Genomic DNA, 26,513 nt, shown 5'->3' with positions numbered 1-26,513 from the left:
TATGAAGGGCAGTAATGGGAACCAATTAAAAAGATGGGAGGTGCTTGAATCCCATATTGTAGGTACAGAACATCCCGAAGAGACACCACATTCACAGTCTAGGCGAGGCCTAAAAACCAGCAATAACACCTGGGTGAAGAGTGCCGGTGGTTGAGTGTCCATGATTAAAAAGGTAGATTACTCACTCACTTTACCTTGAACAAGTGGAGTCATTATGTTTCTGCCTTCCAGTTTTAGTCAATGCTACGACTTTTCACTGCCAATAACATCAAGAAATTGCTTTAAGTTCTTGATAATATAGATAATAAGCATAAATATAGTTTTATATCATCAGGTGGTTTTAAAAAAATATCTAAAACCAGGTTTTAAAAAGGGCGCATATTATTAAAAATTAATACATTTTTCAACCAATTTTTTTTTTTAATTCCCAATTCAATGCAAGATGTAACAAGATCTAACTTCGATTAAACTATTTTCAGCAGAAAAGGATCTCTGAAATTGAATGCCTTTAAAATCTACTGACACAAAAGGGCATAGATCTGTCTGTCCACACCAGATGTTTTGCACAAGACACCGATGGGCAAGAGAGGGAGACACAGTTGTGCAAAGTAACAAACAGAACTCTTCCACTAGTGGAGGATAGAAATCACATGCTTATGGTCAGTGAAGTGAAAAGGATACTGTAGAAGGCAAAGGGTGATCTATCTGATGGTTGGTGGAGAGCTAGAGATATCATTTCTGAGCAAGAGAAACGAAATCCTGTGAGATGAACCTGGAAGGATTCGAAGATCCACTTAAAGACTAATGATTTGTGTTTTCTTAAACAAATGCAAGTAGAGAGCAGCTCATTAAACTTAATCTTCATCGACTAGCAGTAATAATTCCATTCATCCCCTTATGCCTCTGCACTACCAGATGTTCACAGAGAATTTCAGGGCTTCCCATATAACTTTGAACTTTTCATGGTAATCTGTTACTTTGTGTTTTCACAGGCTTCAAGAAGACAACATGGACTATTCAGATACTTCCATTCCAACAAACCATCTCTGCTCATCGCTTTATGGCAAACCTTTAAGATTCTGTTGATCGAAGTTGCATTGATGAAAGTTGCCGCAGATGTTTTAGCATTCATGAGTCCTCAAATACTTAAGTAGGTCTTATTCTGTTTCTTTAACACATTGCTTTGGCATACATAGTTTTACAGCTGAAAACGATTTCTTCTTTTTAGTACTGAAACTAGCTCTAATCAATAAAATACTTTCACTGTTTTGCCAGCGACAATTGCACACTACTTGTGCTCATAAAAGATGCTGACCACGCCTACACAGTGATTATTTGCTGTAGCAGCTGTATTTTGAACTAATGTGGCATGTGCACATTTTATTTGCATTGAAGTAAGAAGTATTATGCAATATTCTGATCGTAGTAACATGGTAGTATGAAAGAAAATTGTCTGTGCGGTGGTTCTGTGTATGGACGATGATGATACCCAATTGTAGAAAAATCGGTAAGACACAGATAGTAAATGCAGCGAAAATTAAGAACCAGATCAGATCAGGGACACATTGGTGTAGACAGCTACTCACTGGTTGAAAGGCAAGAGAGGGGCAGTTGTTAAGTATGTGTATGTTTGATTTTTAGTGGTGGCTTCTGGGAGTGTACTTGGACGTCAGAAGGGATGTAGTGACTCAAGATTTGACTGGGAATTAAATAAAGTTGGAAGGGGAAAGGCTGCTTTGATTTCTATTGAGAGAATTTTCACGGACTAAGCGTCCTTGGGGAAGGTGTGCTTAGTATGTTGGTAACTGAGAGAGCTAATGGGTAGTGTGGGCTGGATGTATTTGAATGCTAATGTGTGTAGTCTGTTTTGTGTCTTGAGTATTGTACTAATATATTGTATTGCTTGCAAAAACCTGAAGTCAATGATTTTTTTTAATCTGAAGTCTGAACTGCTGAAATCAACTCTGAAACAAGGATCCAAGTACTTCACATCAACAGGTACCTCGGGCAAACTAACCTATTTAACATCTGCCTTTGAGGCAGATGTTAAAATGCAAGCATTGTCAATGTAGATAGGTACGTCTTTAAAGGAATGTTGTATGGTAATGTGAAGCACCTCAAGTAAATCACATGGCAATAGATATGTATTAGTCTGGCAGTAAAGAGCTAAAGATTAATATTGGTGTAAGTTAAAAGGACAAATCCCAAATTTTTGGAGCATACAACCACCTAAGTTGAAAAGTAGTAGTATGCATGTGATTTGAAAGATGTAAACAATTTGACACGTAGGCATTAATAGTGCCATATCAATTGTAAATGCCAACACATACAATATACATTAAATGACCCCTAATAAACGATACAACAGCTGTAACACTTGGCTGGAACCCTTTTATTACAAACAAGGAACAAAAAGACCAAATCAATAGTGTGTCTTGACAATCTTCTAAAGTATAATGCTTATGAGTCAAATCAGAACTGGAAAATGTTTCATAGACACATTAAGCATAGCCGCTACAGCCAACATGTGTTTTGCCTCGATGACTTCTTCAGGGATATCAAGCCTGGAGCAGAATCTAGGGCCAGATGTAGGTAAGTAAATTTTACCGATTCATAAATACCGAATTTTACCGATTCGGTATTTATGAATCGGTAAAATAGAAGGGGGGAGATGTAGGGAAAATCGGTAATTGGATTACCGATTCTGTAAGAATCAGTATTTACTGAATCGGTAAATACCGATTCAGTAATGCCCATTGATTCCTATGGGCATTGAAGCCCATAGGAATCAATGGGCATTACCGAATCGGTATTTACCGATTCGGTAAATACCGAATTTTGCAAGGGTGCAGGGGGTGTCACTTTGACACCCTCTAGCACTCCGATTTAAGGCATGTGTGACATGTGGCACACAGACATGCCCTAAGGGCATGTCCGTCTGTCACATGCCATAGGTGTGCATGCACACATGAGCATGCACGCCTGGAATCAGTATTTTACCACCCAATTGGATTGGGTGGTAAAATACCGAATCGGTAAGGCCTGTGGGACTCAAAAGAGTCCCACCTACATCTCACATCTACATCTACATCTTACCGATTCGGTAAATTTACCGATTCGGTAAAATAGGCCACCTACATCTAGAAAAGCCATTTACCGTTCGGTAACTGTCGACCTACATCTGGCCCCTAGTACTTTGTGAAGCTGAAAAAAATGATGCCATCCAAACATTGCATTTACATCACAACATCTCACCATATTGCAAGTCTAAAATATGCCAATCTGAAGTAAGATACAAAGTCAATGACTCAAGCTGCAAAACATCTTTCTTGCAAAGAAGTAGGTGGTACCAAAGTTCTCTGCCACAAAGCCGAGTACTATAGACCAACTGCAAAAAAAGTTCAGGCGACGATGCACTGTCAAGCGAGACCTGAAAATCTATGTAGGTTAATGACCGCCGTCTTACCATCTGTGCAGCTGCCAGAGAAAAAAAATCATACATTTCAAAGTTATTTAAGACCCTGGAAGTTCTTACTTTGGCAGCCAGATAACTAAACAAAATTAACACAGTGCATTAAGTGCAAGGGGTTTTTTGTGGAAGCATACAACTTCTGCGCAATCAAAATGTACTCCTGGCTCCCAACATGTGGGCAGAGCCAAAGCACCTCCCTAGTGATGCTCACTTGATTTTCTTGTGACAGCTGCGCTGTCAAGCCAGACTATAATGAATCTGTTTTGTTCAATCCAAGTGAGGAAAGATCTCCTACATCCAATGGTGTGCGTGTTGCAGGCAAGTTTGTGTATTCTTTTACAAAAGATAAAGATAGGTTTTAAGTTGTGTCCTGGTCCCCATATTGAATATTCAGAATGAATGAAGAAGTGAATTTTAAAGTCTGGACACAGACAAAGAATAGGTTCTGTCTCCCGTTACAACTGTTGAAGTGGCCTCTTAAGGCCAAGTTGAGTTGCTTACACGGCACCTTCTTCCAAATAGGAAAATAATGCAGTTTCATTGATATGTGATCCCATTTCCTAAACCCTTATAGTAAAGTGATCACTGAATTTTGAACCAATTGTAATATTTCAAAGATTTTCACTCCATATATAGATACAGTTGCCATAGTCAACCCTTGGTTGTATTTAGACATTGGCCACTGTCACTTGTAGGTGGGAATCATTGTTAGGCAGGAATCTTGCACACAACTTTTAGGGAGGGCAGTGGAAGAAGAGCTGTGCATGTAACTCATAGGTGGGGTACGTGAAGGCAGCATTTTGTATAGATATTGCACTGCGTGGATTCCCACAGCTAATCCGGGGCCCCAGGGATTCCACTTCTGGCGATAGAGAGCCATGGGGAATACAATCCAGGAAAATGGCATGCCGCAGAACAATATGCACAGGAAATATGGAAAGGTGGTTCTGGACAAGTTTGATAATTCTTTGCCTGATGTGCGGGCGTCTGTTTTGTCCTTATATCCTAAATTAACAATTCCTGGGTTCCTTAGAGAAATCAACTTGAACAACTATCAGACATTATGGGTGTCCCTCTCGCTGACAGTTGCCAGAAATAAAATAGATGGAGTGTGAGGGCAGTCAAGCCCTGCCTTCAATGGCTGGCTGAAAGGAATTGGACTGAGACTGCATGAACACAGAGCAGTGGACATAGTCTGAGTCAGACAGGTCTGTAAGGCAATTGGGCAGTGCCCGAAGGGCTGATCTGACAGGTAAGAGTATCAACAGTCACTCATATCTTGAAAAACACTTATACAATGAGTCTTTTCAAGTTGAAAACTGCCCCAATTTGCATAAGTGGGCAGCCTTTATAGCTATCTAGTTTGCTAATTGGGGCATTTTTATTTTGGTACCCTGCCCTATGTTTTGCTTCAGTCTAACCATGGACATATGGAGAGTTTGCCGACAGCAGTTTCATAAAATAAGGTGACCCTGAAAAAGAGTACTTCTGAATAGAATAATTCTTGAATTTTGGGTGAGTGATTATCCTTGGGGAGACTGACTTGTAGGTGGGTCGTTTAAAATAGGAATAAGAGGAGTTGGGATGAGAGAGTGAGGAATGTGATCTGTGAGTCACTTTTTTTGCATTGTTTCCAAAATGTCAAAGGGAAGTAGTATAGAAAAAAATTAAGAAATCATGGACAGGAAATTCTTCTAGAGATGACTTAATTATACTCGTGATTGCATTAGAGTGAGCTGGGGACACAATCTATAGCAACGAAAGCTGTGTATAGATAGACCTTTTATTTATAATGTGGTCCTGCTCACTTGGCTGAGGAGGAGTAAACGTAACAGCACAGAAAAAAAGTACTATTGTATTGTCGTATCTAGCATATTTAATGTCTGAAATTCCTTTTTGCATGAAGAAGTCATGTACTCTTCTTGCAGAAAACCCCACCTGCACTGTTTAGCTTTCTTGCTCATAAATGTAAAGTCACATCTTGTTGTTCTGTAGGAACTTTGTTAGATCACTCCACATTTCCTTAAAGCTGTACGGTTGCCTCTGAAATTTTGACTTTTGGAGATTATTTTGAGTACTTTGAACGGAATAAGGGATATTAGATCAGTGCTACTGATAGATCTTACTCTGCAGTTTGAACTGGGCTTCCAGTTTGAAAATATCATCAAATTCCAACTCCTAGCATCTCTGGTTGTGTGACATCTCTCATTTCCTTGACAGGTACCTGATCACTTTCTGTGAAAACCCGTCAGCAGGTGTTGGGACAGGCTATGTGTTTGCCACCTCTCTTCTCCTCGTGGCTGTTTTGCAGACCTTGGTCCATCAGATGTACCAGCGCGTTAACATGCTGACTGCTGTCAAAATTAAAACTGCTGTCGTTGGAACAATCTACCAGAAGGTGAGAACGTCATACTGCCTCTAGTTTCCTGAGCACCCTGTCAGTGTTTATGAGGAAAATGGTCACAATGGAAAAGGGACTTTGGAAATGGAATATGGAGACGGGTAGCCTAAGTCTAGCCTAATAGGGTCTGTCAGAACTCCTTTCAGAGGACCATGGGGCAAGCAGGTGTTACTGGGCCCTGCCGTGGGGCGGAGGCCTTTTACTCCTGATGTCCTGGGGCCAGGCCTGCTATGGATCCAGAGCAAATGAGCAAGTTCTTCATCAGCACATGACTCTAATGCAATAGTGTTGTTTGAGCAGTCCAAGGTTCCCTCAAAGTAAATAGAGGTGGGGAACACAAGCTCGCAGCTCAATATACATGCAGCAACAGCATTATCCAGCCAAATACTCACCTTTATGAAAAAAGAGTATTTTTATTTTACCGCTATTAACTCAAAGGGAAATACGACCTAGTTTCCTGTGTCCCACTCCCTCCTTCCTCTAGCGATAGCCGTTAATCCCCGTTCACTCTAGGCAACATCCAGGGTAAGCTCCACTAGTAGTCTGAGTCTCAAGAGTCCACTACGACTCGGTATTAAAGTCAAAAGTGTTCCAGCGTCGAAGCTTTATCTCGCAACCAAGATTCCCCGGGGCTGGCAGGCCCGAAATCAACCTTACCTGCACCTGCAGTGTCGGAGCATCAGGAGTTCTTGAGCAGGCCCTCTCTGCAGGCACTGGAGTGGCTGGTTCAGCAGAGTTCACTGCACACGGCCGAAGCAGGCTGTGCTTGATGGTTCATGAGTTCTTTACACAGGTTTGTGCAACATCAGCAATCAGAGGTTCTTCGGGGCTGCTCCTGGCAGGGTAAGTCTTTGGTGCATCGCACAGTGCGGGTAAGTAGTACGAAGGTCATAATGCTGATCCTTTGTCATGGTGTAGGTGCGTAGGGGTGCCCAGAGGAGCCTCACTCCTCTGGTGAAGATCCCGACCAGTTCACACTTCTGTCTGGTCCGCTCTGGTTTACAGGGTGACCATATCTCTACTTCACATGGTCTTCGACCCGACTGGCACAGCAGATTCTTTGATGGCAGCCCCTCCTGGCAAACGGGGTTGCTAGCTCACCGACAGCCAATGGCTATAGCACATTCCACATGGCGGTCTGCCTACGCGGGCCCTTTCCGGCATACATGGTCCCTGGTCCCTCACCGCACACAGGCTCCAGCCCGATCGGCACAACGATGATCAGAGTTCACTTTGCGCTGGCCCCTCCTGGTGTACAGGTCTGTGACTTTGCACTACACATGTCCGATGACCCATTTGGCACAGTGATATCCCCGGCTCACTTCACGGCAGCCCTCATGTAGAATTCGGGGGTCACTGACTTTTTCCTGCACAAGAGGATTGACCCAATCGGTGCAGCAGCCATCTCATCACACCTTGCAAAGGAGTACACTCGACAGGATTCCCCAACTGGACCTCGTTCTCTCAACGCTGTCCTGTTCCTCACACTGGTCTTCGCAGGCATCCAAGAAGGCGCAAGTGCTCCAAGCTCGAGGTCAGGTGGTCTTGGAGTCCCTGGGAGATTTCCCCTCACCCAGCTGGGAGACTAGCAGGCTTTGGACCCAAGTCCTGGTCACAGGCAGAAGTCTTGAAGAGCTTCTCCTCTTCTCTCAGCCCGATGGGCTGCTTGACAATTGACAATTTGGGGGGTCTCAAGCTCCCCTTCTTATACTCCATTTCCAGACACCTATTGTGATTTAGAGTCTATCTTTAACATTTTTGTTGGGGATTTGCTTCTTTTTGAAGTGCCCACTCCTCTGTCCTCTCTACCTCCTGAAAGCAGTCTTTCACAGCAGGAGCGACTCCAATGCTGGTAGCCCTACAACACAGGTCAAGAGAGTGACTAGAGTTGACACCTGGATGTCAGCCACAGTGATATGTGTATCAAAAGGTTAGCCCATGGCCAAAGCCCTAATCTTTATGATTCTCTTACCATCCCAATCTCCTTCCTGAGATGTGCTCAGGCCCCTTCCTTGTGGCCTCTCTCTGAATCAAAGGCACCTTTTGCAGTTTACTGGGTGAGTCTGGCTCACTCTTCTTCAGTGTGTCCCACCCAAGTTACAGGAATGCAGCAATACACAAATCTGTCAGACATCAAAATCCCCCGCCATCAGGGAAGAGGACAGATCCAAGTAAGGACATCTAAAAGTGTCCCAGTAAGCCTACCAACTGGAATCAGCTGAAATAAGAGCAAGTAGATAATGAACACAATGAAGAAAAAGTGAATACATGTGTTGCAACACGTCCATCATTTGCAAATGCATCCTTATGTATTATTAAAACATGAACTGACGTCACAGGAAAATATTCAACTTTATCTTTCATTGGGAACCTCCGGCTCTCAGACCTCCATCTTGGGCTAGTCCATGTCGCTTCCCTGAAACTCATTGCATCAGTTTAACACGTGAAGAAACAGTCACGTTTTAAAAACTCCATGGCTGCTATGCGTTTTCCCCCCCTGTGCTGAAGAACCAAAATACCCATTGCCCAGCTCGTCATGAGTGTACGAGGAGGCTACACCATGACGAGCCCAGCTCGTCATGAGCGTGGAAGGGGTTAACATCTTTTGCCCAGCACTGAACTCTGCAGTCCATCGCCACCATTCTTGCCTGATGCCCCATGGGGATCTCCGAACAACCTGCTGTGTGACCGTGAGTGCTGGAATACTAGTGCAGTCTATGCAGTGAGGATGCTTAACCATGGTTTGAGCTTGGTGTCAGCAACATACTGTCTAAATATTCAAGAAGTGCACTCTCTTCTCCTGGAAACATGCAATCTTCAGTACTTTCTCAGCTCAGATGTGACAGAAATCGCTTTGTTCTGCCGGGACTCGTTTTGCATCTACTTTTTTCACAAAAGGCTAGATTTGAGCAAACAACTTTGAGCATCACACGATAGAAGTCCCAGCATCAGTGACCTGAGCTCCAAGAATTCCTTCCTCAAAATCTGAATATCTCTTGTTCCAGTGAGCTATATTGCCAACACCAACCAAGGCCTCTTGGGGCTTAGCTTGCACATTGAGCCTGATCTTTTCAGAATATCCATATTAACATTTTTGTATCAGCACTTCTTTGCAACCTTCACACAGCCCCATAATAAACACTTATAATGAAGCCACTGACTCCCCAGGGTTTAACCCATTTTATTTAGACTCGAAAGAGGATTAGAAAGTCCTAAAATAAAATAACGGGCAAATACATAGCTTTTTGAGCCATCGCTTTCCATTGTGAAAGGACAGTGTTACAGTGCCATCAAAAGGAGATAGTGTGACTGGGAATATTACATGTTGTGCCGTCTTTGAATTCCATTTTTAATTAGACCAATGAAACGTATAAAAACTGTATGAGTTTTTACATTTAGAGTGAAACAACAACATGTTTAATAGTGTTTGCATACTTTGCAGATTCTGATACAAAACAATGAGATATACTTACCTCACTCATCCCAATTTTCCCCTTCAATCACTTTTTGATTTCTAGGTAGTAAGTTTCAACAATGTTATACCTACTTGTATGAGGGCCTAAGTCATTTTTCTCCTCAGTGTTTTGTTAGTTCTTGTTTACATAGTTCCACACCACTAGTGGTATAGTGCCATGAACTTGACCTCACTACCTAAATGGAGGGCCAGCAATACCTCAGGGTGTCTTGGTTTACTTCTGTGAGTGGGTTACAAGAACCACAGTGTTTTGGGAGATTTAAAATAGTGTATTAGGCCCTGTCTCCTTCTTCTACTTACCTTTTAAATTCCTCACACTTGTAATCAGCGCATTGGCTCTTCGATGGAGTATGGCCTTGTTTTGCAGTCAGTGAAAAAATTAAGTTGAGATAAAATGAGCTACATTTTCTGTTTTTTCGAAATGGGACTTAATATCACCTCTTTGACAGTACTCAAGATTAACGCAGTTAGAGTGCTGTGCAAGAAAATCGACCTCCATGTGGTTTACAACAAAAGAAATCAGAGTTGTAAAAATATCTTACAGTTATGGAGGAGGCTAGGGAGGTGCAACATTGTAAGAGTATCTAGCTTTTTCCTCTCAAACATGTCTTCCAAGACCAACATTGTGGCCTCTTCCAGATCCTACAGTAATTTGCGGCATTTTAGCATATAAAGGTTGCCTTAGAAGAATCGACTGATGGTGGAGAAGATGTTAAAGATTGGAGCAAAGGGCAGTTTTGCAACATGCACACTAAACCTTCATAGAAAGTATAATGAGGGAAGATAACCATACAAGAAAAGAGACCAGCAAAGGCTGTCTCTCGGAAGTGCGACACGTGAAGGAGACGCCTAAGGATAATATCCTCCAAGTTGATTTAGCGGGTCACAGACCAACCAGGTGTAATTGGTTGTATGTATTCTTTCAAACCTACTTGTGTGACGAACCACGTAGAGGAAGAGCACTACATAGCAGTAATCCCAAAAAAGGTTTAAACACAGTGACCAGACCATTTTGGAGTTAGAACTGTAGAAAATGGCTGTATAGAACTATGTGAAAAAGGTCCCAATGTGACAGTTCAGAAAGCCTCTAGAGTTGTATTTTAGAGCTTCATGCCACCCCCGCCAGGAAACCTCAAAGATGCTGGGAGACATTCATTTAGCTTTCAACAAATGATAATAACGGTTTTAAACGCCTCTATGTTACTTATAAATTATTATTTATTTCGGTTGTTAATGAACACATTCTGAGTAATTGAATTCCTGAGCTACTTGGGAGTACTCTTCTGAACAGTCAACTTAAATCACAGCCCAATATAACTAGAACATTTGCAGCCCCATAGTGTCATTGAGCTGCTGCAACTGGCTAACAAGATTGTTTGTGCAGTTCATTCTGGAGGGTCAGGAAGGCAGACGAGCTGTCAAGTCATTTTTACTGACAACAAAAGAGAATTAAAAAAACAAGCAATCGAGCAGGTCCTGTTGGACATGTCCAGAAAATGGCAAGTCATGATGTCTGGTCAAGAGACCCCTTGTATAATCGTAAGTGGTAGAGATACAATATTGTGGAGGCAGTGGCGGCTGGTGACATTTGAAAGTGGTGGGGCAGAAACTCGGCAGCATACTGCACCGAGAAAATTTTGAAAAAATAGTGAAAAAATGGTGCCACCTTAATACCACTGGTACAGCACCTTTTGCAAATCCACACTTGTAGTTCAGTCCCTTCTGCAGAAACATGCTGCTACGAGCCAACTAACCCCACTTGTATGACTGTCGCCTAATGTGGCCATTTTCAAAACTTGCCAGCGACTGTGAAATCTCCCCACTTGACCAAATTCTGGGATCCTATCCAAAGCATTTTAATACACTGAGCATTATTTTGATTGATTGTTAGATTAAAGTGCACCTTGGATAAATTCAGTTTGGGATGTGCTCTAAATAGAAAAAACACTCTTGCGTATCAATTACTAAACAACAAGGTTGCTCCACTTAGCACAACATTGGCTTGTGTATACTGTACATGAAGAGCTGACATATCTAGGCTCACTCAAAGCATAATGTCAGGGCATGGGGGCCCATGTTTAAAAGCTTAATTTTAATATTTGTTAATGCCGGGAGGACAAACGAATGTAAAACAGAAGCATTCAAAAATAAAAAAAACAATTTGAAATAGTATATTTTTACATGATATTTGCTGTCATTTACATGCTAAAACCTTTGATGGCGAGACTCGTTGTTTTAGCTCTTAGAAGTCAGGCCACACTAATGGCTAGGCTCGACCCCATGAATTGCTGGCTAGCCCAGTTCTAATAGCCCCCAACACACTAATATTGGACTGTTCCAATTTGCCAACATGGGGCTAAATCCCCAAACATTTCATGTTACAGGATACACAGGTGTGTACATCCACCTTTGGCATCTAATAGTTCTGGAGATAGACAGGATCATTCAGACAGTCTTCTGGTTGAGAAGGACTCCTCTAGTAGCTGTGCAAATGGCATCAGACCCGTACTATACACATGAATGCTCGATGGGCCCATCCCAGAATACTAGTATTAGTCTTTAATCCATGAATACCCCTCACCCACTGATGTGCGGCCCACCTCTCCCTTCCATCTCAGCCTCATGTACTGTTTGTACGTTTATATGCATGCCTAGTTATGCGTTTGCCCTCTGTTAAAAAGTAACTGATCACATGTCTTCTGCTGCAGCAACTTTGTTTTTGGAACCCCCAAATGCACATTACAATGAAATCCAACTGATCACAGCTTCAAAAAAACAAGCCTTTATTGCTATCAAAATTATTTCATGTACAATGCTCAAATTATCAAATTATCAAATTGCGGCTGGCAAAATTCTAGTGCTAATATGCGGCATTATACAGATGACTTTCCGAAAGAAAAAAGCAGCCGGTAGTTTGCACGCACGTTGCCTTCAACCTTTACTTAACACTGTCGGCAGAAGACAGGCACATTCATTCTGAGAATCTGACACCTTCGGGTAAAGTTCGCGCTATATAAAATCGAATAAATAAATAAATAAATGTAGGCCTCGCTTTGCTTTGGTGCACTGAGAATGTGTATGTAGCCCGCAGTGTGTTCCACTGACAATGTTCTTCACAGCCCTCAGAGAGCACGACATTCAGTGCACTGATCCTTCGTGCGGCCATCAGACAGTGCACGGCGCAAACGTTTTGAGAGCACGGTGGCCGGGGCCTATTTTCTAGTGTTTTTTTTAATAGTGCTTTGGATACCCACACACATGCTATGCCTGAGGCCTGCTGCACTAAATGGGCCTGCACTGCAGGGCGACAGGTCGGACAGGAGAGAGGTTTCTTTTATGCATCCCCCCTTTTGTTACATTGCACAGCCCAGCAAAGCCCACGCAGCCTCCCTGAAACCCTGAGCGCGTGACAGCAAGTAGTTTATCTGTGTACATTTTGACCATTTGGTATTAAATTGGTCCGCTCTGTTTTACCCGGGCACTCCTCGCCAGTGCTTAGATAGTAATTACGCAGAAAAAGTAATTGAAAAGTTGGGTATTAGCACACACAAAACGGGCGCGCAAACATGTGTGCCTATGACGCCCCCACCCCCTTATTTCCGGCAGCCTGTACATTGGATTCCAAAGACACCCTCAGTGACGGAGGCTGCCATCTGCGCCAAGGTGCTCTGTGCCCGAATGTACACCTAGAGAATGAATCCATGTAAGGATGTCTGAAGGGTAGAGGCCTGGCTGGGTGGTCCTTGACAGGATGTGCAGGTCACAGCTGATGTCAGCAGCGAACACTTAGCCTGCCGCCGTCGTGCAGGACATATAGAACATTGTTTTTTTCACAAATTAGTCCCAGGACTACAAACGTGGGAGAAAAGTGCGAAAAGGGGGGAGACATTGAGACAAGTGCAACTAGAGTGTAAAATGTGAATTCTGGGGTGGTTGTACAGTGTACATACAAGTAGTACTGTAATAAGATAATAATGTTGCACTTACATTAATTTGCCATACGATACGACGAGTGAGTCAGGACAGGAGTCAGTCACCGTCACGCACTTGGATCAACTGGTCTGTCTCAGTGGTCACCTAGTCTGGAGTTCAACGTCGTCTTCTAGAACCTTCCTTCGACTTTCAGTTGCTCACGCGCGGTCACGTCACTGTAGCTTATGGCCAATCACCTCAACTTGGCTTGATATAGCCATATGTGATTGGCCATTACTGAACTAGCAGCAAACACCCAGGCGCGGCACCCCATGATCCTGACCCCTGCTCTACTCAGCCAATCCTGGCGCAGGCTTAACAGCGCCACTGCGCCAGGATTGGACTACGAGCAGGAGAAAAACTGCCCATATTGAAACCGGGGCCCCGGGTCCCTGCCATGTCTCTCAGTGCTACAGGGGGGGGGGGGCGAGGTTTATTCGGTACTACGCATGCGCAGGCCAGTCTCAATTATGAGCACTCCTGGCTGTTACATGCGTAGCTAGTCACCCTGACCCCGCTGCAGGTGCTTACGCTCTGGCTGCCTGCCTGTGTGCGCTGTCAATCACAATCACTCTCTGCCGCAGCCCCGCCCCCCACGGCCCACTTCCATACGCAATGCCCGATTCTGCTCGTCCCGGCCCTGTAGCGCTGTGCGCTCTGATTTATTGTAAACACAAAAGGAACTTTAAATAAAAATACTCATACTGTAAATATGTTGCTGGCACCAGCGGCGGGCGTCCATGGCTAGTGGGGCAACGCCCCAACGCCCCCAATGGACGCACCGCCACTGTGTGGAGGTGTTGGATAGATAATGTCAGTTTCCAGGAATCTAATACTTGCTCTCCTAAAATGTATTTATCATAGTTGCTGTAGCACATACTACCACATACCAAAAGACAGCTCTAAAAGGCAATGGTGTCAGGGTCTCTCCAAACAGGCAGGCTTGATGGTGGCCTGCATCTCGCCAATGTCAGATGATTGTGGGCAACCCAATAACTTTTCACCTCTTTTTGTCCCACAACTAATGACTGAACTGAATGCTTGTGTAGAGGGCGGGTCCACAGAAAGAAGCAGGCTTTAGTGCCTTTGAGGTTCTCTCTGAACACCATTTGAGAGGATCCCTCAGTTGCATTCAATTAGGAGAAAATGTAATTACAACGTGCGTTCACCTGTGAAGGACTCAACATGCACTATCATTTAAAGGATGAAGGGTAGTACAATGGTGAAGGAAGTTGTGTTGGACAACTGGGTGCTTCAGCTCTCTCAAAGTCCTAGTTGTGCCTAGTAGTGCTAGTTCTAAAGGTGACTTGGTTGTGCTTCAAGACAGATCCCCATCCTATAACTCAACTTGACGAACTTCTTGACAAGTTTGTGGCTGTCAATTTCTGCAGTAATCTCACATTTTGCAGAACATGATGCCATCAAACCAGATGTCTTGAGAGTAGAATCTTTCGGCCACGTATTTCCCTGGAACACGGTATGAATTTAATAGGATCTCATTTACCGCTTACAGCATGGCTTTAGCAATATGTTAACATCTTACAAGGGTATACATCTTACTAATAGTTGTTCATAGTACACCATAACATCGATTTCTGTAAAGCTCTAATGTTTTGAGTCCCCAAAATGTGTTTGTGGGAAATCCACCTTTTTTCGTGAGGTTTCCATTTTTTTTTAAAATGTAATGGACTAAGACAGCTGGCATTTTCGAACGGGGGAAGAAAAAGGGTGCTAAATCCCCCTCCTTGCTTATGCTTTTTCTCCTAAAGCATGGTAACTAATTGGCAAACACCAACTGGGGTCCTTGAAATTTTGGTAAATCCATGGTAACTGTGGAAAACCTTTCAGGTACAAGATTGCTTATATCGTGAGAGCCCGCAACAGCTCATGCATTCTCTCTCTCTCTCTCTCTCTCTCTCTCTCTCTCTCTCTCTCGCTCTCGCTCTCTCTCTATCTCTCTCTCGCTTTCCTTCCCTCCCTCCTTTCCTTCCTCCTCCCCTCCCTCTCCCTCCCCTCTCTCTCTCTCCCTCTCTCCCTCTCTCCCTCTTAGTTATAAATCCGTTTTTTAACATTAGGCAGATCTTTGTATATATTTATGGGAAAATATTCTTCACATCGCAGCATCAGGATCCCCTCTTATAAACCAGGGGGTGGGGGATATATTAGGTCATTATCACAGTTCCATTCTGCGTTCAGTTGCTAGCAGTGAGGGCACAACATTGGTTGCATTTTTTGACTGGCAGAAAGCACCTTTTACAGCTCTAAAATATCAATCCTGCTTGAAAAAAGCTAAACCCATCTTCTCCCTGAACAAGAGATGTTTTCTTTGCAGTCTTTGAACTTGGCAAATTCTTCAAGACGGCAGTACACCACAGGGGAGCTGGTGAACCTCATGTCCTCTGATGCTCAGCAACTCATGGACCTGACTGTGAACCTCAACCTCCTCTGGTCCGCGCCCTTCCAGATTCTAATGGCCATTGCGTTCCTCTGGCAGGAGCTCGGCGCCTCCGTGCTAGCGGGTGTTGCCGTACTTGTGCTGGTCATTCCTGTCAATGCATTTGTGGCATCCAGAGTAAAGCTACTCAAGGTAAGACACTGTTCTTTAAACCCTAATATAGCTGTTTGGCAAATTTAAGTGCATGATAAAAAGGCAAGGAAATTATGTTAGCCTCTTTCAATTGGCCGCTCTGAGGTAGTGGGCAGGTGGTGGTGGAGGACTGAGAATAAAAAGTAAAGGGCAATAGATAGGCAACTTATTTTGTCCTAAATTATATGAGAGATGCCACGAGTAATGCCACATATACCTGGAATGGCTGTTGGTGGGTATGATTGAGGAGCTGTGTAGAGATTATGCTGCTTGCATTTATTTTTTGACAGTATGCATGGCTTGCCTGAAATAAAAGGTACCAGGTGATATTCAATCAGATTAGAGTCCAAGGCGGACTGTGGAGGCCGAAGCTTTTCAGAAATTGTAGCTGTAATTAGTTTAAATTAATAGGTGTGTGTATATAAGATTTTTTTGGGTGTGATCCGATGACCCAGTAAAACATAGTATGACTTTAGGAGTCCTGAAATATTGAAAGTTCATATTAAAGAAGTGTGACTGCAAAACTCTGTTTTCTGACACAAAAATAGAACATTACCATTCTCTAAATCTTTGACTTCAATAATTGAAACCTAGGGAAAGCTCATCGACAAATATTACCGAAGAAAAACGTTTTTTCTGGTTTGCAAGATCAAAGATAAATAAAGAATCCCTTCTCATACAGAAAAGGACCATGTTGGCTTCTTAAACATGGATATCAAAAGATGTTTGAAGCCATGTAGCTGTTGTATAGCTGAAGGTGTGCATTAGGCTAAGGATATAAGATAGTTCTTAAATCTGGTTGTCTGGTGAGTCAGTCTCCCGTGATGTGAGCGTGATCAGAAGAGCATAGTCGACTGGACAGAATGATGAAACAGTGTGACTGTTTAGAATGTTTTATAGAGGCCGATGAAGACAAGGAAGTTGCTATTTGTGTAAAGAAAGTAAGGACGTTGCATTTAGGAAGATTTGAAATGTAGCTGCGGTGAATGTGGGAGTTTGTACCCCAAAGTAACTCATTGCCAGTTCTTTCATTGTCGGCATCTCCGTTTAGAACATTGTAAGTACAGGCACTTTTGGGCAATGTGAGAAGCTATTGGCAGCAAATGTGAAAATCTGGCACTAATGGGTGGTGTGTTAATTATTATGTATTCTAAAAAGCTGTCTATTTAGCCGATGTGGGATGGTGGCACTAGTGTAAGAATTGGCAGTAGCAGGAAGGGTGTTGTAAACACCGTTGAGCATTGTGAGGGTCTAGCATTGTTGGTGCAATCAGTGAACTTAAAAGTGGTGAGGCATAAATACGTACCACTAATTACCCTGAACTCTTGCATGAAGCATATGAGCTTGGCTCAGATTAGAATAGTTTAGGTGTTACTCCCACCCAACAAAATATTTTTTTTAAAACAGGCCAAATTGTGCATTTTAAAGCACAATGTTTCCTTAAATTTGGTATCAATCCAAAAGTCCTGAAATAGCACCAATTTAAGCGTCCAGTATTTTAAAAGTTTACCATCCCAAGGGCTTAATTCTCACCAACCCTGTCCCCCCGAAAACTTTGAAAACATTGTGGAAAAATTGAGTATTTTTCAAAATAATATTCCAAATGATTGGGTTAAGGGCTACATATGTCGGAGGCAGTTTTTTTTATTTTCATGAAGAAGACTAGGACTTTGATCCCCAAAGATTAGCTTGTCATTTTCATTAAGCACTCACATGTACTACTGCCACTCATGGACTGGCTCTGCCTTCCATGTCTATTTATTATCATTTCATCAAAGACCATGGGTGTTTATGATTTGGCAGGCATTTACACGACTACTCTACCAGGGATATTAAGAATTATGTCCAATATTGCCACAATAAGTTAAGGATGAGCACCATTGGACTGGTAGGCACACCCCTGTCAGGGATTCTCTTAGTCAATACCTACACTTTTGCCAACAAAGTCCACAATATGTCACAGAAAGGCCCATCTGGGAAATGTTTGTTGCCCCTTTTGCTTCCTGGAGTTTCTGATGCTTCTGTGGTCCCAAGGGAACATAGCCCAGTGTGAGGGAGCATGGAGCTTTGAGCAGTAGTGTCGGGTTCTATTGACGCCCTCATCCTCTGAGATTGAAGATGGGAAGTAACATCAAGTCATGTGCTTTGCTCAGACTTGACCTTGGTTGGCTAAACCATGGGGCTACAGCAGGAACACAGAGACTGAGAGGCGGAGCACCTAATGGAGACCTGTGGTAAAGCCAAAGGAAGCACTGGGACAGATCATGGTTGCAGAGGAGCGAGGCAGATGAATAAGATTGTTGACTGCGATACACCGTGTCTCCTATTTGAGAACAAGATTTTTTTAGTCTGAGGTTGTCTGTAAAGCTCAGGAAGAGGAGCGGACCCACTGTGCAAGTGTTTGTAGTATATGGGAGAATTAGGGCCCTGTTCTAGGGGGGGAAATGAAGTGTGAGTTGCAGGCGGAATCTCATGGAGTGCCTGCAAAGACACCACAAACCAGTCTAGCAGCTGGGCAGTTCTTCCACAGTCCTACCCTTCAGATCACTGAGCAACCCAGATGTAAGGAGGGAGAGTATGCACACATATTTTGAATAGCACAGTTGTGAAAAGTAGGACAGAAGAATGCACACAAATGGATGACAAAATTAACGGGAGGGAGATAGCAAGAAATGTATCTGGAGGGAGGGCTTAAGTTCCTGAAGTATATGAAGGATCAGAACAGACTCAGAGAAAAGGTAGTTTCTTCCATATGCTGGGGATATAGTGTGGGAAGGTTTGTTTTCTCATTAATGATCTCTTTCATCAGATGTGTTCTTTGTGTGGAGTGGTCTGATTTCTCAATTTCAATGACTTTGTGAATGACGCCATGCAATTTGAACTTGATGAAAGCCAATGACAGTCCAGGAGGGTGAGGATGAGAGTGTCGTAGTTATAGTAAGTACATTGTCTGTGTTGGTGTGGGCTTGAGCATGGAGGTCATCCTTTTAGTCGGATGAGATTAGAGTCCAGGAATAGAGTGTTGCTTCTGTCAATGTGCAAGAGGATATTAATTTTAATTGTGACTCACATCATGTGATTTGGGAGGAAGTGCTTGAAACAGCTTAGGAAGCTGATATGTATCAGTATAGCCTTTGTCTTTGTGCGCTTTTTGAAAGGCAGGCAAAGATAGACGAATAATCTGAGGAACACCCCTGTTGTTACAGGACGAAGCCAGCCAATTGTATGTTAATAAGTCCATCTTTGATGTGTGGATGTTAGCTTGCCTCGGTTCTTAAGGTTTCATTTCAGGTAGACAGCTGACATCCAGGATTGAGTACGTTTCAGAGAGCCTCTTCAGTGATGTACGGTGAATATTGATGTCTCTGAAAGATTCTTCTGCAGGACATTGGTGGTTGGTTGATTTTCACACAGGCCAGTAGGACTGCAGATGTTCCAAGCAGAGATTGAAGATCTTTAGGGAAAGAAAGTGATTATAAGGGACTCTGGAGATGACAGGGAGTAACAGTGAATTGAAAAAGCTCACCTGAACAAATTGCTGTTGGTTAGAAAGGAGAGGATGTAATTGGGTACTGCTGGACTGATGCCTATATGGGCCTAAGGGAAGGTGAGTAAGATTTGATAAGTGCCTCTGACATTAAGGAGAATCAGTTAGCATAGTTCACTTTTCTCCATGATCACCAAGGCCTCATTAACTACTGGAAGTGTGGCAGCTTCCATGCTCAGTGGGGAAGGAAGTTTTATTAATATGCCTGACTAAGATTATATTTGTTGTTGCATCTTGATTCCCAAGGGCTACTGCTTCTGTAAATGACATGGATGAAGAAACATAGGTCTGTGATGGGACCCTACGTGGTGAGGTCTTCAGTGTCTAGTTCAGGTGTTCTAGTAGGAAAAGGGTTTGACATGTATTTAGGAGTTTCTGCATCTGCTGACATGGAGATGGTAATAATATCCAATGAATCCAATGAGAGCATTTGGGGGCGGAGAGGCGGGATTTTCTAAGACAGAAGGAAATTTGTAGTTGTTATTTGAATTTTTGTCTAGCGCTATCCAGATAATGACTAGGTCTTTCAATGAGAAAGGTTAAGAATTTGTGCCATATGGGATACAGGGAGCCAAAGACCTCTGAATGTCATAGAGGAGTTTTGAGTAGTCACTGTTACAGTCTATTGTGGAGAGTGTGTTGACAAAGAGGAGCTTGGGTGTTTGTGGTAGTGTTAAAGGAATACTGTTTGGCAAATTCTTTGAAGTGAGTTTAACCAGTGTTTAAATGCATTGATCAATGTGTTGCCATCATTCTCAGTGTTAGAGACGGTCTTGATGACCATTGATTTTACATGTTCAGTGTGCAGTGTTGAAAGCCAAGTGGTCTTAAGGGGGAATGCATGGTATGCCAAGTATCAGTGAGTCTTATTAGGTGTCTAGCAGGTTTGAGATATTGCGTGTACAAGAATGTGTTTCATTTTTGCCCTTCTGGGTGCAGATGGTTAAATGGGAATAAATTAATACCTGGAGGATACTGTTAATTTAGTCAAAAATGGTATCAAGGTTGTTTGCAGGCTAAGGGTGTCAATATGAAAAATTTTAAAGAACCCGCAGGTGATTGCTGGAAGTCTGAGTTGTCCTTAATGTAATGGTGGAACTGGCAAAATGTGAAACTGTAAGGGGAGGTGGTCAGTCAAGTTTAGGAGAGAAATTTTAGTAAAGCAAAAGTGAGAATAGCAGAAAGGATTTTGTCCTGTTTTTTGTTAAGTTTGTGGATGGGTGTGGTTACATTGTAGGTGATATTAAGTGAGGAAGATATATCAAGCAGATATTCCATCATAGAACACATTTTATTCAGGTTTTATTCATGGTACAGCTTGGCCTGAAGGCCCATACATGAACAAGATTCAAAACAGGTTTGCTACATACCAATTTTTTAAAAAATAAAACAGAAGATGAACCAATATAAACCTAGGCACAGATAAGGTACCCCCCAGCTTCCCTTGCTTCACCAGAATGTAAAGGTATATTGTCGGGCTCATTGAAAGTGTCTGTACTAGAAGTGGCCTCGGCCATAAGTCTGAATTTCCTGCTCGAGGAGAGATGCAGGGGACTCTACGGCTGGAAGGTCTATACCCCTACATTCCGCCCATTGTTTCCATATTTTCAGGTGCTTCTGCGGGCAACCCCATTCCTGAAATACCACCATTTCCATTCCCATACATCTGTCCATAGCTCCACTTCACGTTCCCATGGGTGGTGGAGGGGACCCCTTCCATTGTTGGGCAATATCTCGCTTGGCTAGTGTAAGCCTCAGGAATAGGAGATGCTGTTTGTATCTTTTTCCTCCGATCTTGTCTGTGCTATGAAGGAGCACTACTTTGGGATCAAACAGGAGTTGCCAGGACAGCTCCCTGGCAAGTCAAGCCATTATCCCATGCCAGAAGGGCTGGAGAGTGCTACAGCTCCATACAGTGTGAAAAAAGGTACAGGCCTCCCTATTACATATAAGGCATGTGGGAGACAATATCACCCTCATATGCCAAAGATGAGACGTAGTATAATAGGCACGATGGATGTACTTAAAATGAGTCAAGCGGTAGCGGGTTGTAATGGCAGCACTTCCAGGACTCGCCAAAGCCTCCGTCCAGTCATCATCTGAAAGATCTGTAATGTCGCCCTCCCAGGTCTTTTGTAATGCAGTGTGGCACAGCTATGCGTAACTAAGGTTTGATAAATATGTCGGATTTTGTGGGCTCCTAAGTCTCCCATTAGTAGTCGTTCTTCAAATGGGTGGAATTCCGGGAAGGCTGTAAGTGTTTTGGTGTATCGTGTCAGTGCATGCTAAAATTGTAGGTACTTATAAACCTAACTACAATTGAGGTGGAATTCCTCCTCTAATTGCTGAAAGGATTTGAGTGCTGTTTCCTTTATTACATCTCTGAGTGCGGATAGTCCGATAAGGTCCCCAAGTGCGGAACCCAGATAATGCCTCTGCTTGTCGTATATGAGTTCCCTGCCACAGGGTGGGTCATCTGTGTTAGTCGTCCCTCCCAGCCCATCTGCCGGACCACACGTCTCTATATTTTGAGGAATACCTTCGTAGCTGGGGGTAGGTGACCCAAGCAGGTCCAACTATATAACAAATCAAGCAGTGTTTGATTATCTATCACACGTCTTTCCACTGTGAATGCAGGATCTATTTGGGGTTTATACCTTCATTCATTTATGTTGAGTAGGTGAGAGGTTAAATAGTAGGCGGATACGTCCGCTGCGGCTATCTCGCCGCAATAGGTGGATTGCATGCATGTCCGCAGGGTGACCCTGACAGCCCCACCACCCCATAGGAAGTTGGTAAGGGTAGCATGGACCTGTTTGAACCAAGATTGCGAGATATTGTAGGGATAATTCTGGAGTTGATATAGAATCCGCGGAAATGATACCATCGTGAAGATGGATGACATGCAGGGGTAGGGGAAAGGGGACCAAGCCTGAACCTCATCCCAGATTTTGGGTAAGAAGGGATTTTTGTTATGTGTCCAGGTTAGTGTCGGATTTAGTGATATGAATATGTCCAGGTTTTGGAAACCCCTGATGCATGCGTCAGCTGGGACGCCAATGTCCTCTTCCCTGATCCCCACAGACTGGAAACAGTACTGATTTGGTTGGGTTAGTTCAGAATCCCAATGTTTCCCCAAACACTTTAAGTATTTGCAGTATCCATCATAGATTTATTGTGGACAGTGAACTGCTTTAAAGTCATTTGTCAGGAAGTCATAACAGATGAGAGTGGTTAAGACTGTGAGTCAAATCTCAGTGATGACGATGTCATGTCAGCGACGTGTTTGTATGAAGAAGCACATTTAAATGAATAAAAGAGTAGGTGTTTGAGGCATTTGAGTTGATGTGGATGAGTTTGAATGGAATGCTTTTGTGAGATAAATGGGATTTAGGGAGTTTTGGTTTTGTATGGTTGGTTCATCTGGTAGTGCATGCAGCAGGAATCACAATCAGAATACAATGTCAGCGGATGCAATTGAAAAAGGCTGGAAGTTGTACAAGACAAAATACAGTGACAACCCCGAAGGCTCCCTGAATGCTCTAACCATACAAACATGTGTTAAGGAAATGGCGGATTTACTCTTTTTTATTTATTTATTTATTTATTTAATGCGATTTTATATAGCTCAAACATTACCCGAAGGTGTCAGAGCGCCTTACATAAGAACCAGTTGCCATACATAAGGACTTAGGATTACATGAGTTACATAAAAGATACAAACAGAAAAAATTGCAAATGTACAAGTTGTAAAGTCACACAAGGAAGAGATAGAAACAGGAAAAAATTGCAAATGTACAAGTTGTAAAGTCACTCAAGGAAGAGATGCACATGGATAAACTCTAAGAGTCACATAGGAATGGTAGAGAGTACAAAGGTCTACTACATATACTAGTGGTTAGAGTTATCTCTATATACATATATATATATATAAATAGTGGATTTTCTCAGGTCAAGACCCCCAAAAAAACCAGGAGAGCAGAGTTCCATTAAGTGGGGTCCGAGGGGGGACGCAGTCACAGCACCAAGGGAGGGCAGTAGAATGTCTGCTGTTTCGCAAGATGGTGGACCAAGGACCAGAGCGACAACAGGAGACGGTCCCAAAATGGCGGGGCGCACATGTGTTTCCAATCCAAAAGTTACGAGAGCCAAGTCTAAAGAAAACCAGGGAGCCAAACCAACGGAGTAAGAACAAGAAGGCGAGAGGAGCCAGACAGACAAAAGGGGGGCAGGCGGTATCCGAATCACAGCCGTGCTGTCCATGTGCACAGGTCCCGGGCATCGGTGGCAACAGTGTCGAATACATTATCCTTTACATCTATTTTTGTTCTTCTCCATGTACATGTTTCTTCACTGACAGCAATGATTTGCAGTGAATAAAAACTAAATTAGTTTTCTCAAATGTAACTTTGATTGTTTTCTTTCTTTTCACATAGAAACGGCATGTGAAGAGTAAAGACCAACGTGTGAAACTTCTTAACGAAATCTTCCATGGAATTAAGGTAGGAAATATATAAAAACGTTACTGTGAACTGCCTACACATCAACATTTGACCCCACCAAAATTCAAATGTTAAATGCAACATTGCAGTCTAAAAAATTTTGGCTGCGATGTATAGGTTTGTTGATGGTTTCCAAAGTTGTCCATGGAAAATACCTGTCAAAACAGAAATTAAAATCTATGGGACATAGGTGAAATTCTTCTGTTTTGAGACCTCATTCCAAGTGTTGGTGCAGACAGAAAAGAGAGCAAGACTGTCGACTGGAGATTCTTTGCTATTACGTAAGATGGCACAGAGAAAACCAACAACATCCACATGTTGTATGTCCTGAGATGAGCCTCTTGCAATCGGTCCTTCATTAAAATGACAAGAGCTTCCTGGTTGGTGAAATCCCAGTGAAAAGTCACGTTCCTGGGTCAATTTGATAGGCTTCTGGATGACCAACCAGGGGCGGCTACACACACAGTGCCCCAGCAGCGCAGCAGACATTTGTGCATGTTTTCTTCACCCTCCGGGTATTTTAGTATTACAGGAAGGCCACAGACGCTTGTGCATACCATTCTGTAATATTGGCACACATATGGCTCTGCCGTTATCTGAAGATTGCATTCCCTCATTTGCATGGGGGTGTGGCCTCATGCAAATGAGGAAACACTTGCATCGGTGCCTGCAACATATTGTGGACGCAGGCGCAAAGAGACAGTCAGGAGGTGCAATGAATGTGCACCACAAAAGGGTGGCTCACAGATAGGGTGGCTCAGATAGCAGCCCTCTGGTGAGTAGAAAGGAGGCCCCATGTACTCCTCAGACATCCCTCTAGAGGCAGTGCAGTCCCTCACTGCACCCACCTGCAGGAGGATCTCGCTACCTCTTTTGAAATGTAGGCCAGTGCCACCGTGACTGTGAAGGACAGAGGGGCTGCTTCAAGCAACCGCTCCTCCTTTCACTAATGCTCTGCCCCCAGGGCATGCATGAGTTTGCTGTTGTGCTGGGAGCAGTGCATTGATTGTAATAGGGTACACTGTCCCTGGTTAAAGGTGCACAATGGCACAAACAGGTACAGTGTGTCCTTTACATAATGTGGGCCCAGAAGTCCTAGAGTGGCTGTGTCGAGGGACACATTAATAACTTAACAGAGGAATTCACTGGAGGGGGAACAGCCTTAAGGGAGACCTCCACAAAGTTATCTGAGACTCTAAAGTGGTAAACAGTGTTGATTTCCCCTGAGCTTACTCAGCAAAAAGAGCTGATTGAACACAGGATGGAGGTGTTCATTTGGTATTCAACATAACAAAAAGTAAAGTACAAAGGGAGACAACATGTCTTTACACAAGTTGAGGTGGCTGCAGTGTTTTTGGACCAGAGGCGGAAAGAGGCTTCTATGGAGCCAAACAGCTGAAAATACTCTTGAGTTGTGATATTTGTTCTCTTTTTTTTTTTTTATTTCAAGGAAAATAGTTTTTTCCATTGCTAGGGTAGCTGTGAACTGTGAACAATAGGGTTCAGTAGATGTGTGGAGTAACATTTGTTTCGTTGTTGATTTCTCTTCTCTCCTCTACAGTCTTTCCCACACCTCCTGCCTGGTTGTAAAGTTTTGATTTTCTTCATCCAGTGGGATTGAGCAGTGTTGGTTTCTATGTGATCCAATTAGAATATTTTTACCAACTGATAAGTATTTTGTATACACTGGTTCCTCATAAAAATCAACTTATGCGATATGTCCTCTTATTTCATTTATTTTACCTGTATATTTAGGACACATGTTCTCTCCTCGACTTGCAGCTCCAATTGAAGTTCTTGCATGTACATTTGGCTTTTCTTTGTCCAATCAGTGCGTCGTACAACCCCCAACCACCCAGTTACAGCCAACAGCTAAAACTACAGAAAGTGTTTGGAGTTGTGGCACAGTGTCCATATAACAACCTGCTCCTCATTTTATTGTTCTGCCAGACTTTGTATATTTTCTTGGCCGGGAGTGTGCATGGTAATGCTTGGAAACATGAAAGGCCACATATCTTTTGATGTGTCTCCTCATCTCCTGCATGTCCCCACTTGCGTTGTTCCACTGGTTGGTCATTCCAAATAAAATTCTATTCAAAGCCAGGTGTCACTGCATCACTTGAGTTTGCAGGTAAATGAAAGGAGCATCTATTTTGTCGCTCACTGGGTTAGGATTAAGCATGTTTCAGCAGGTCATACTGTGGCTCAACAAAAGCAACGCCTGGACAATGAAGTGATTCAAGCCATGGTCAAGGCTGCACACAAATCACATTAGTGGTGCGCTACCTTCCTAAAGTCCCCAACTAGTGTGTTGATCTGCTACAAAGAAAAGCCCCAACAACAGCACCTGGCCTGAGAATTTTATGAATGTCAATACACAAATGAGAATGGCAACGCCCCTGTATCTGGTTTCCGTGGAGCTGTGGCACACTTGTAAAGAAAATGCTGTCTTTGGGGTTTGGTTTTCCCTTACATTTGGTTATAACTTTGAATCTAACTAAGGAATTGGATTTAGGCTCCAAAACTATATATTCACTGAGCAGTGTTGCTCATCCAG

The 26,513-nt window shown here is 43.1% G+C and overlaps 1 protein-coding gene across 3 annotated transcripts in view; it reads left to right on the top strand.

Moving 5' to 3' along the window:
- LOC147696974 (multidrug resistance-associated protein 1-like) overlaps nt 1-26,513 on the top strand; it is a 547,338-nt gene that overhangs the window by 174,688 nt on the left and 346,137 nt on the right. For all 3 annotated transcript variants that reach the window (XR_015299277.1, XM_086934056.1, XM_086934058.1), the window contains 4 exons: nt 993-1,150; nt 5,693-5,870; nt 15,653-15,907; nt 23,891-23,956. Coding sequence is in view for 2 of the 3 variants with exons in the window: in XM_086934056.1 (XP_086790182.1) it covers nt 993-1,150; nt 5,693-5,870; nt 15,653-15,907; nt 23,891-23,956 (657 nt within the window). In the remaining variant the exon portion in view is untranslated. The remainder of the gene's footprint in view (nt 1-992; nt 1,151-5,692; nt 5,871-15,652; nt 15,908-23,890; nt 23,957-26,513) is intronic.

Source organism: Lissotriton vulgaris, chromosome 8 (genome assembly GCF_964263255.1).
Source record: "Lissotriton vulgaris chromosome 8, aLisVul1.2, whole genome shotgun sequence".
NCBI lineage: Eukaryota > Metazoa > Chordata > Amphibia > Caudata > Salamandridae > Lissotriton > Lissotriton vulgaris.
This window is presented reverse-complemented; position numbering and strand designations above follow the sequence as displayed.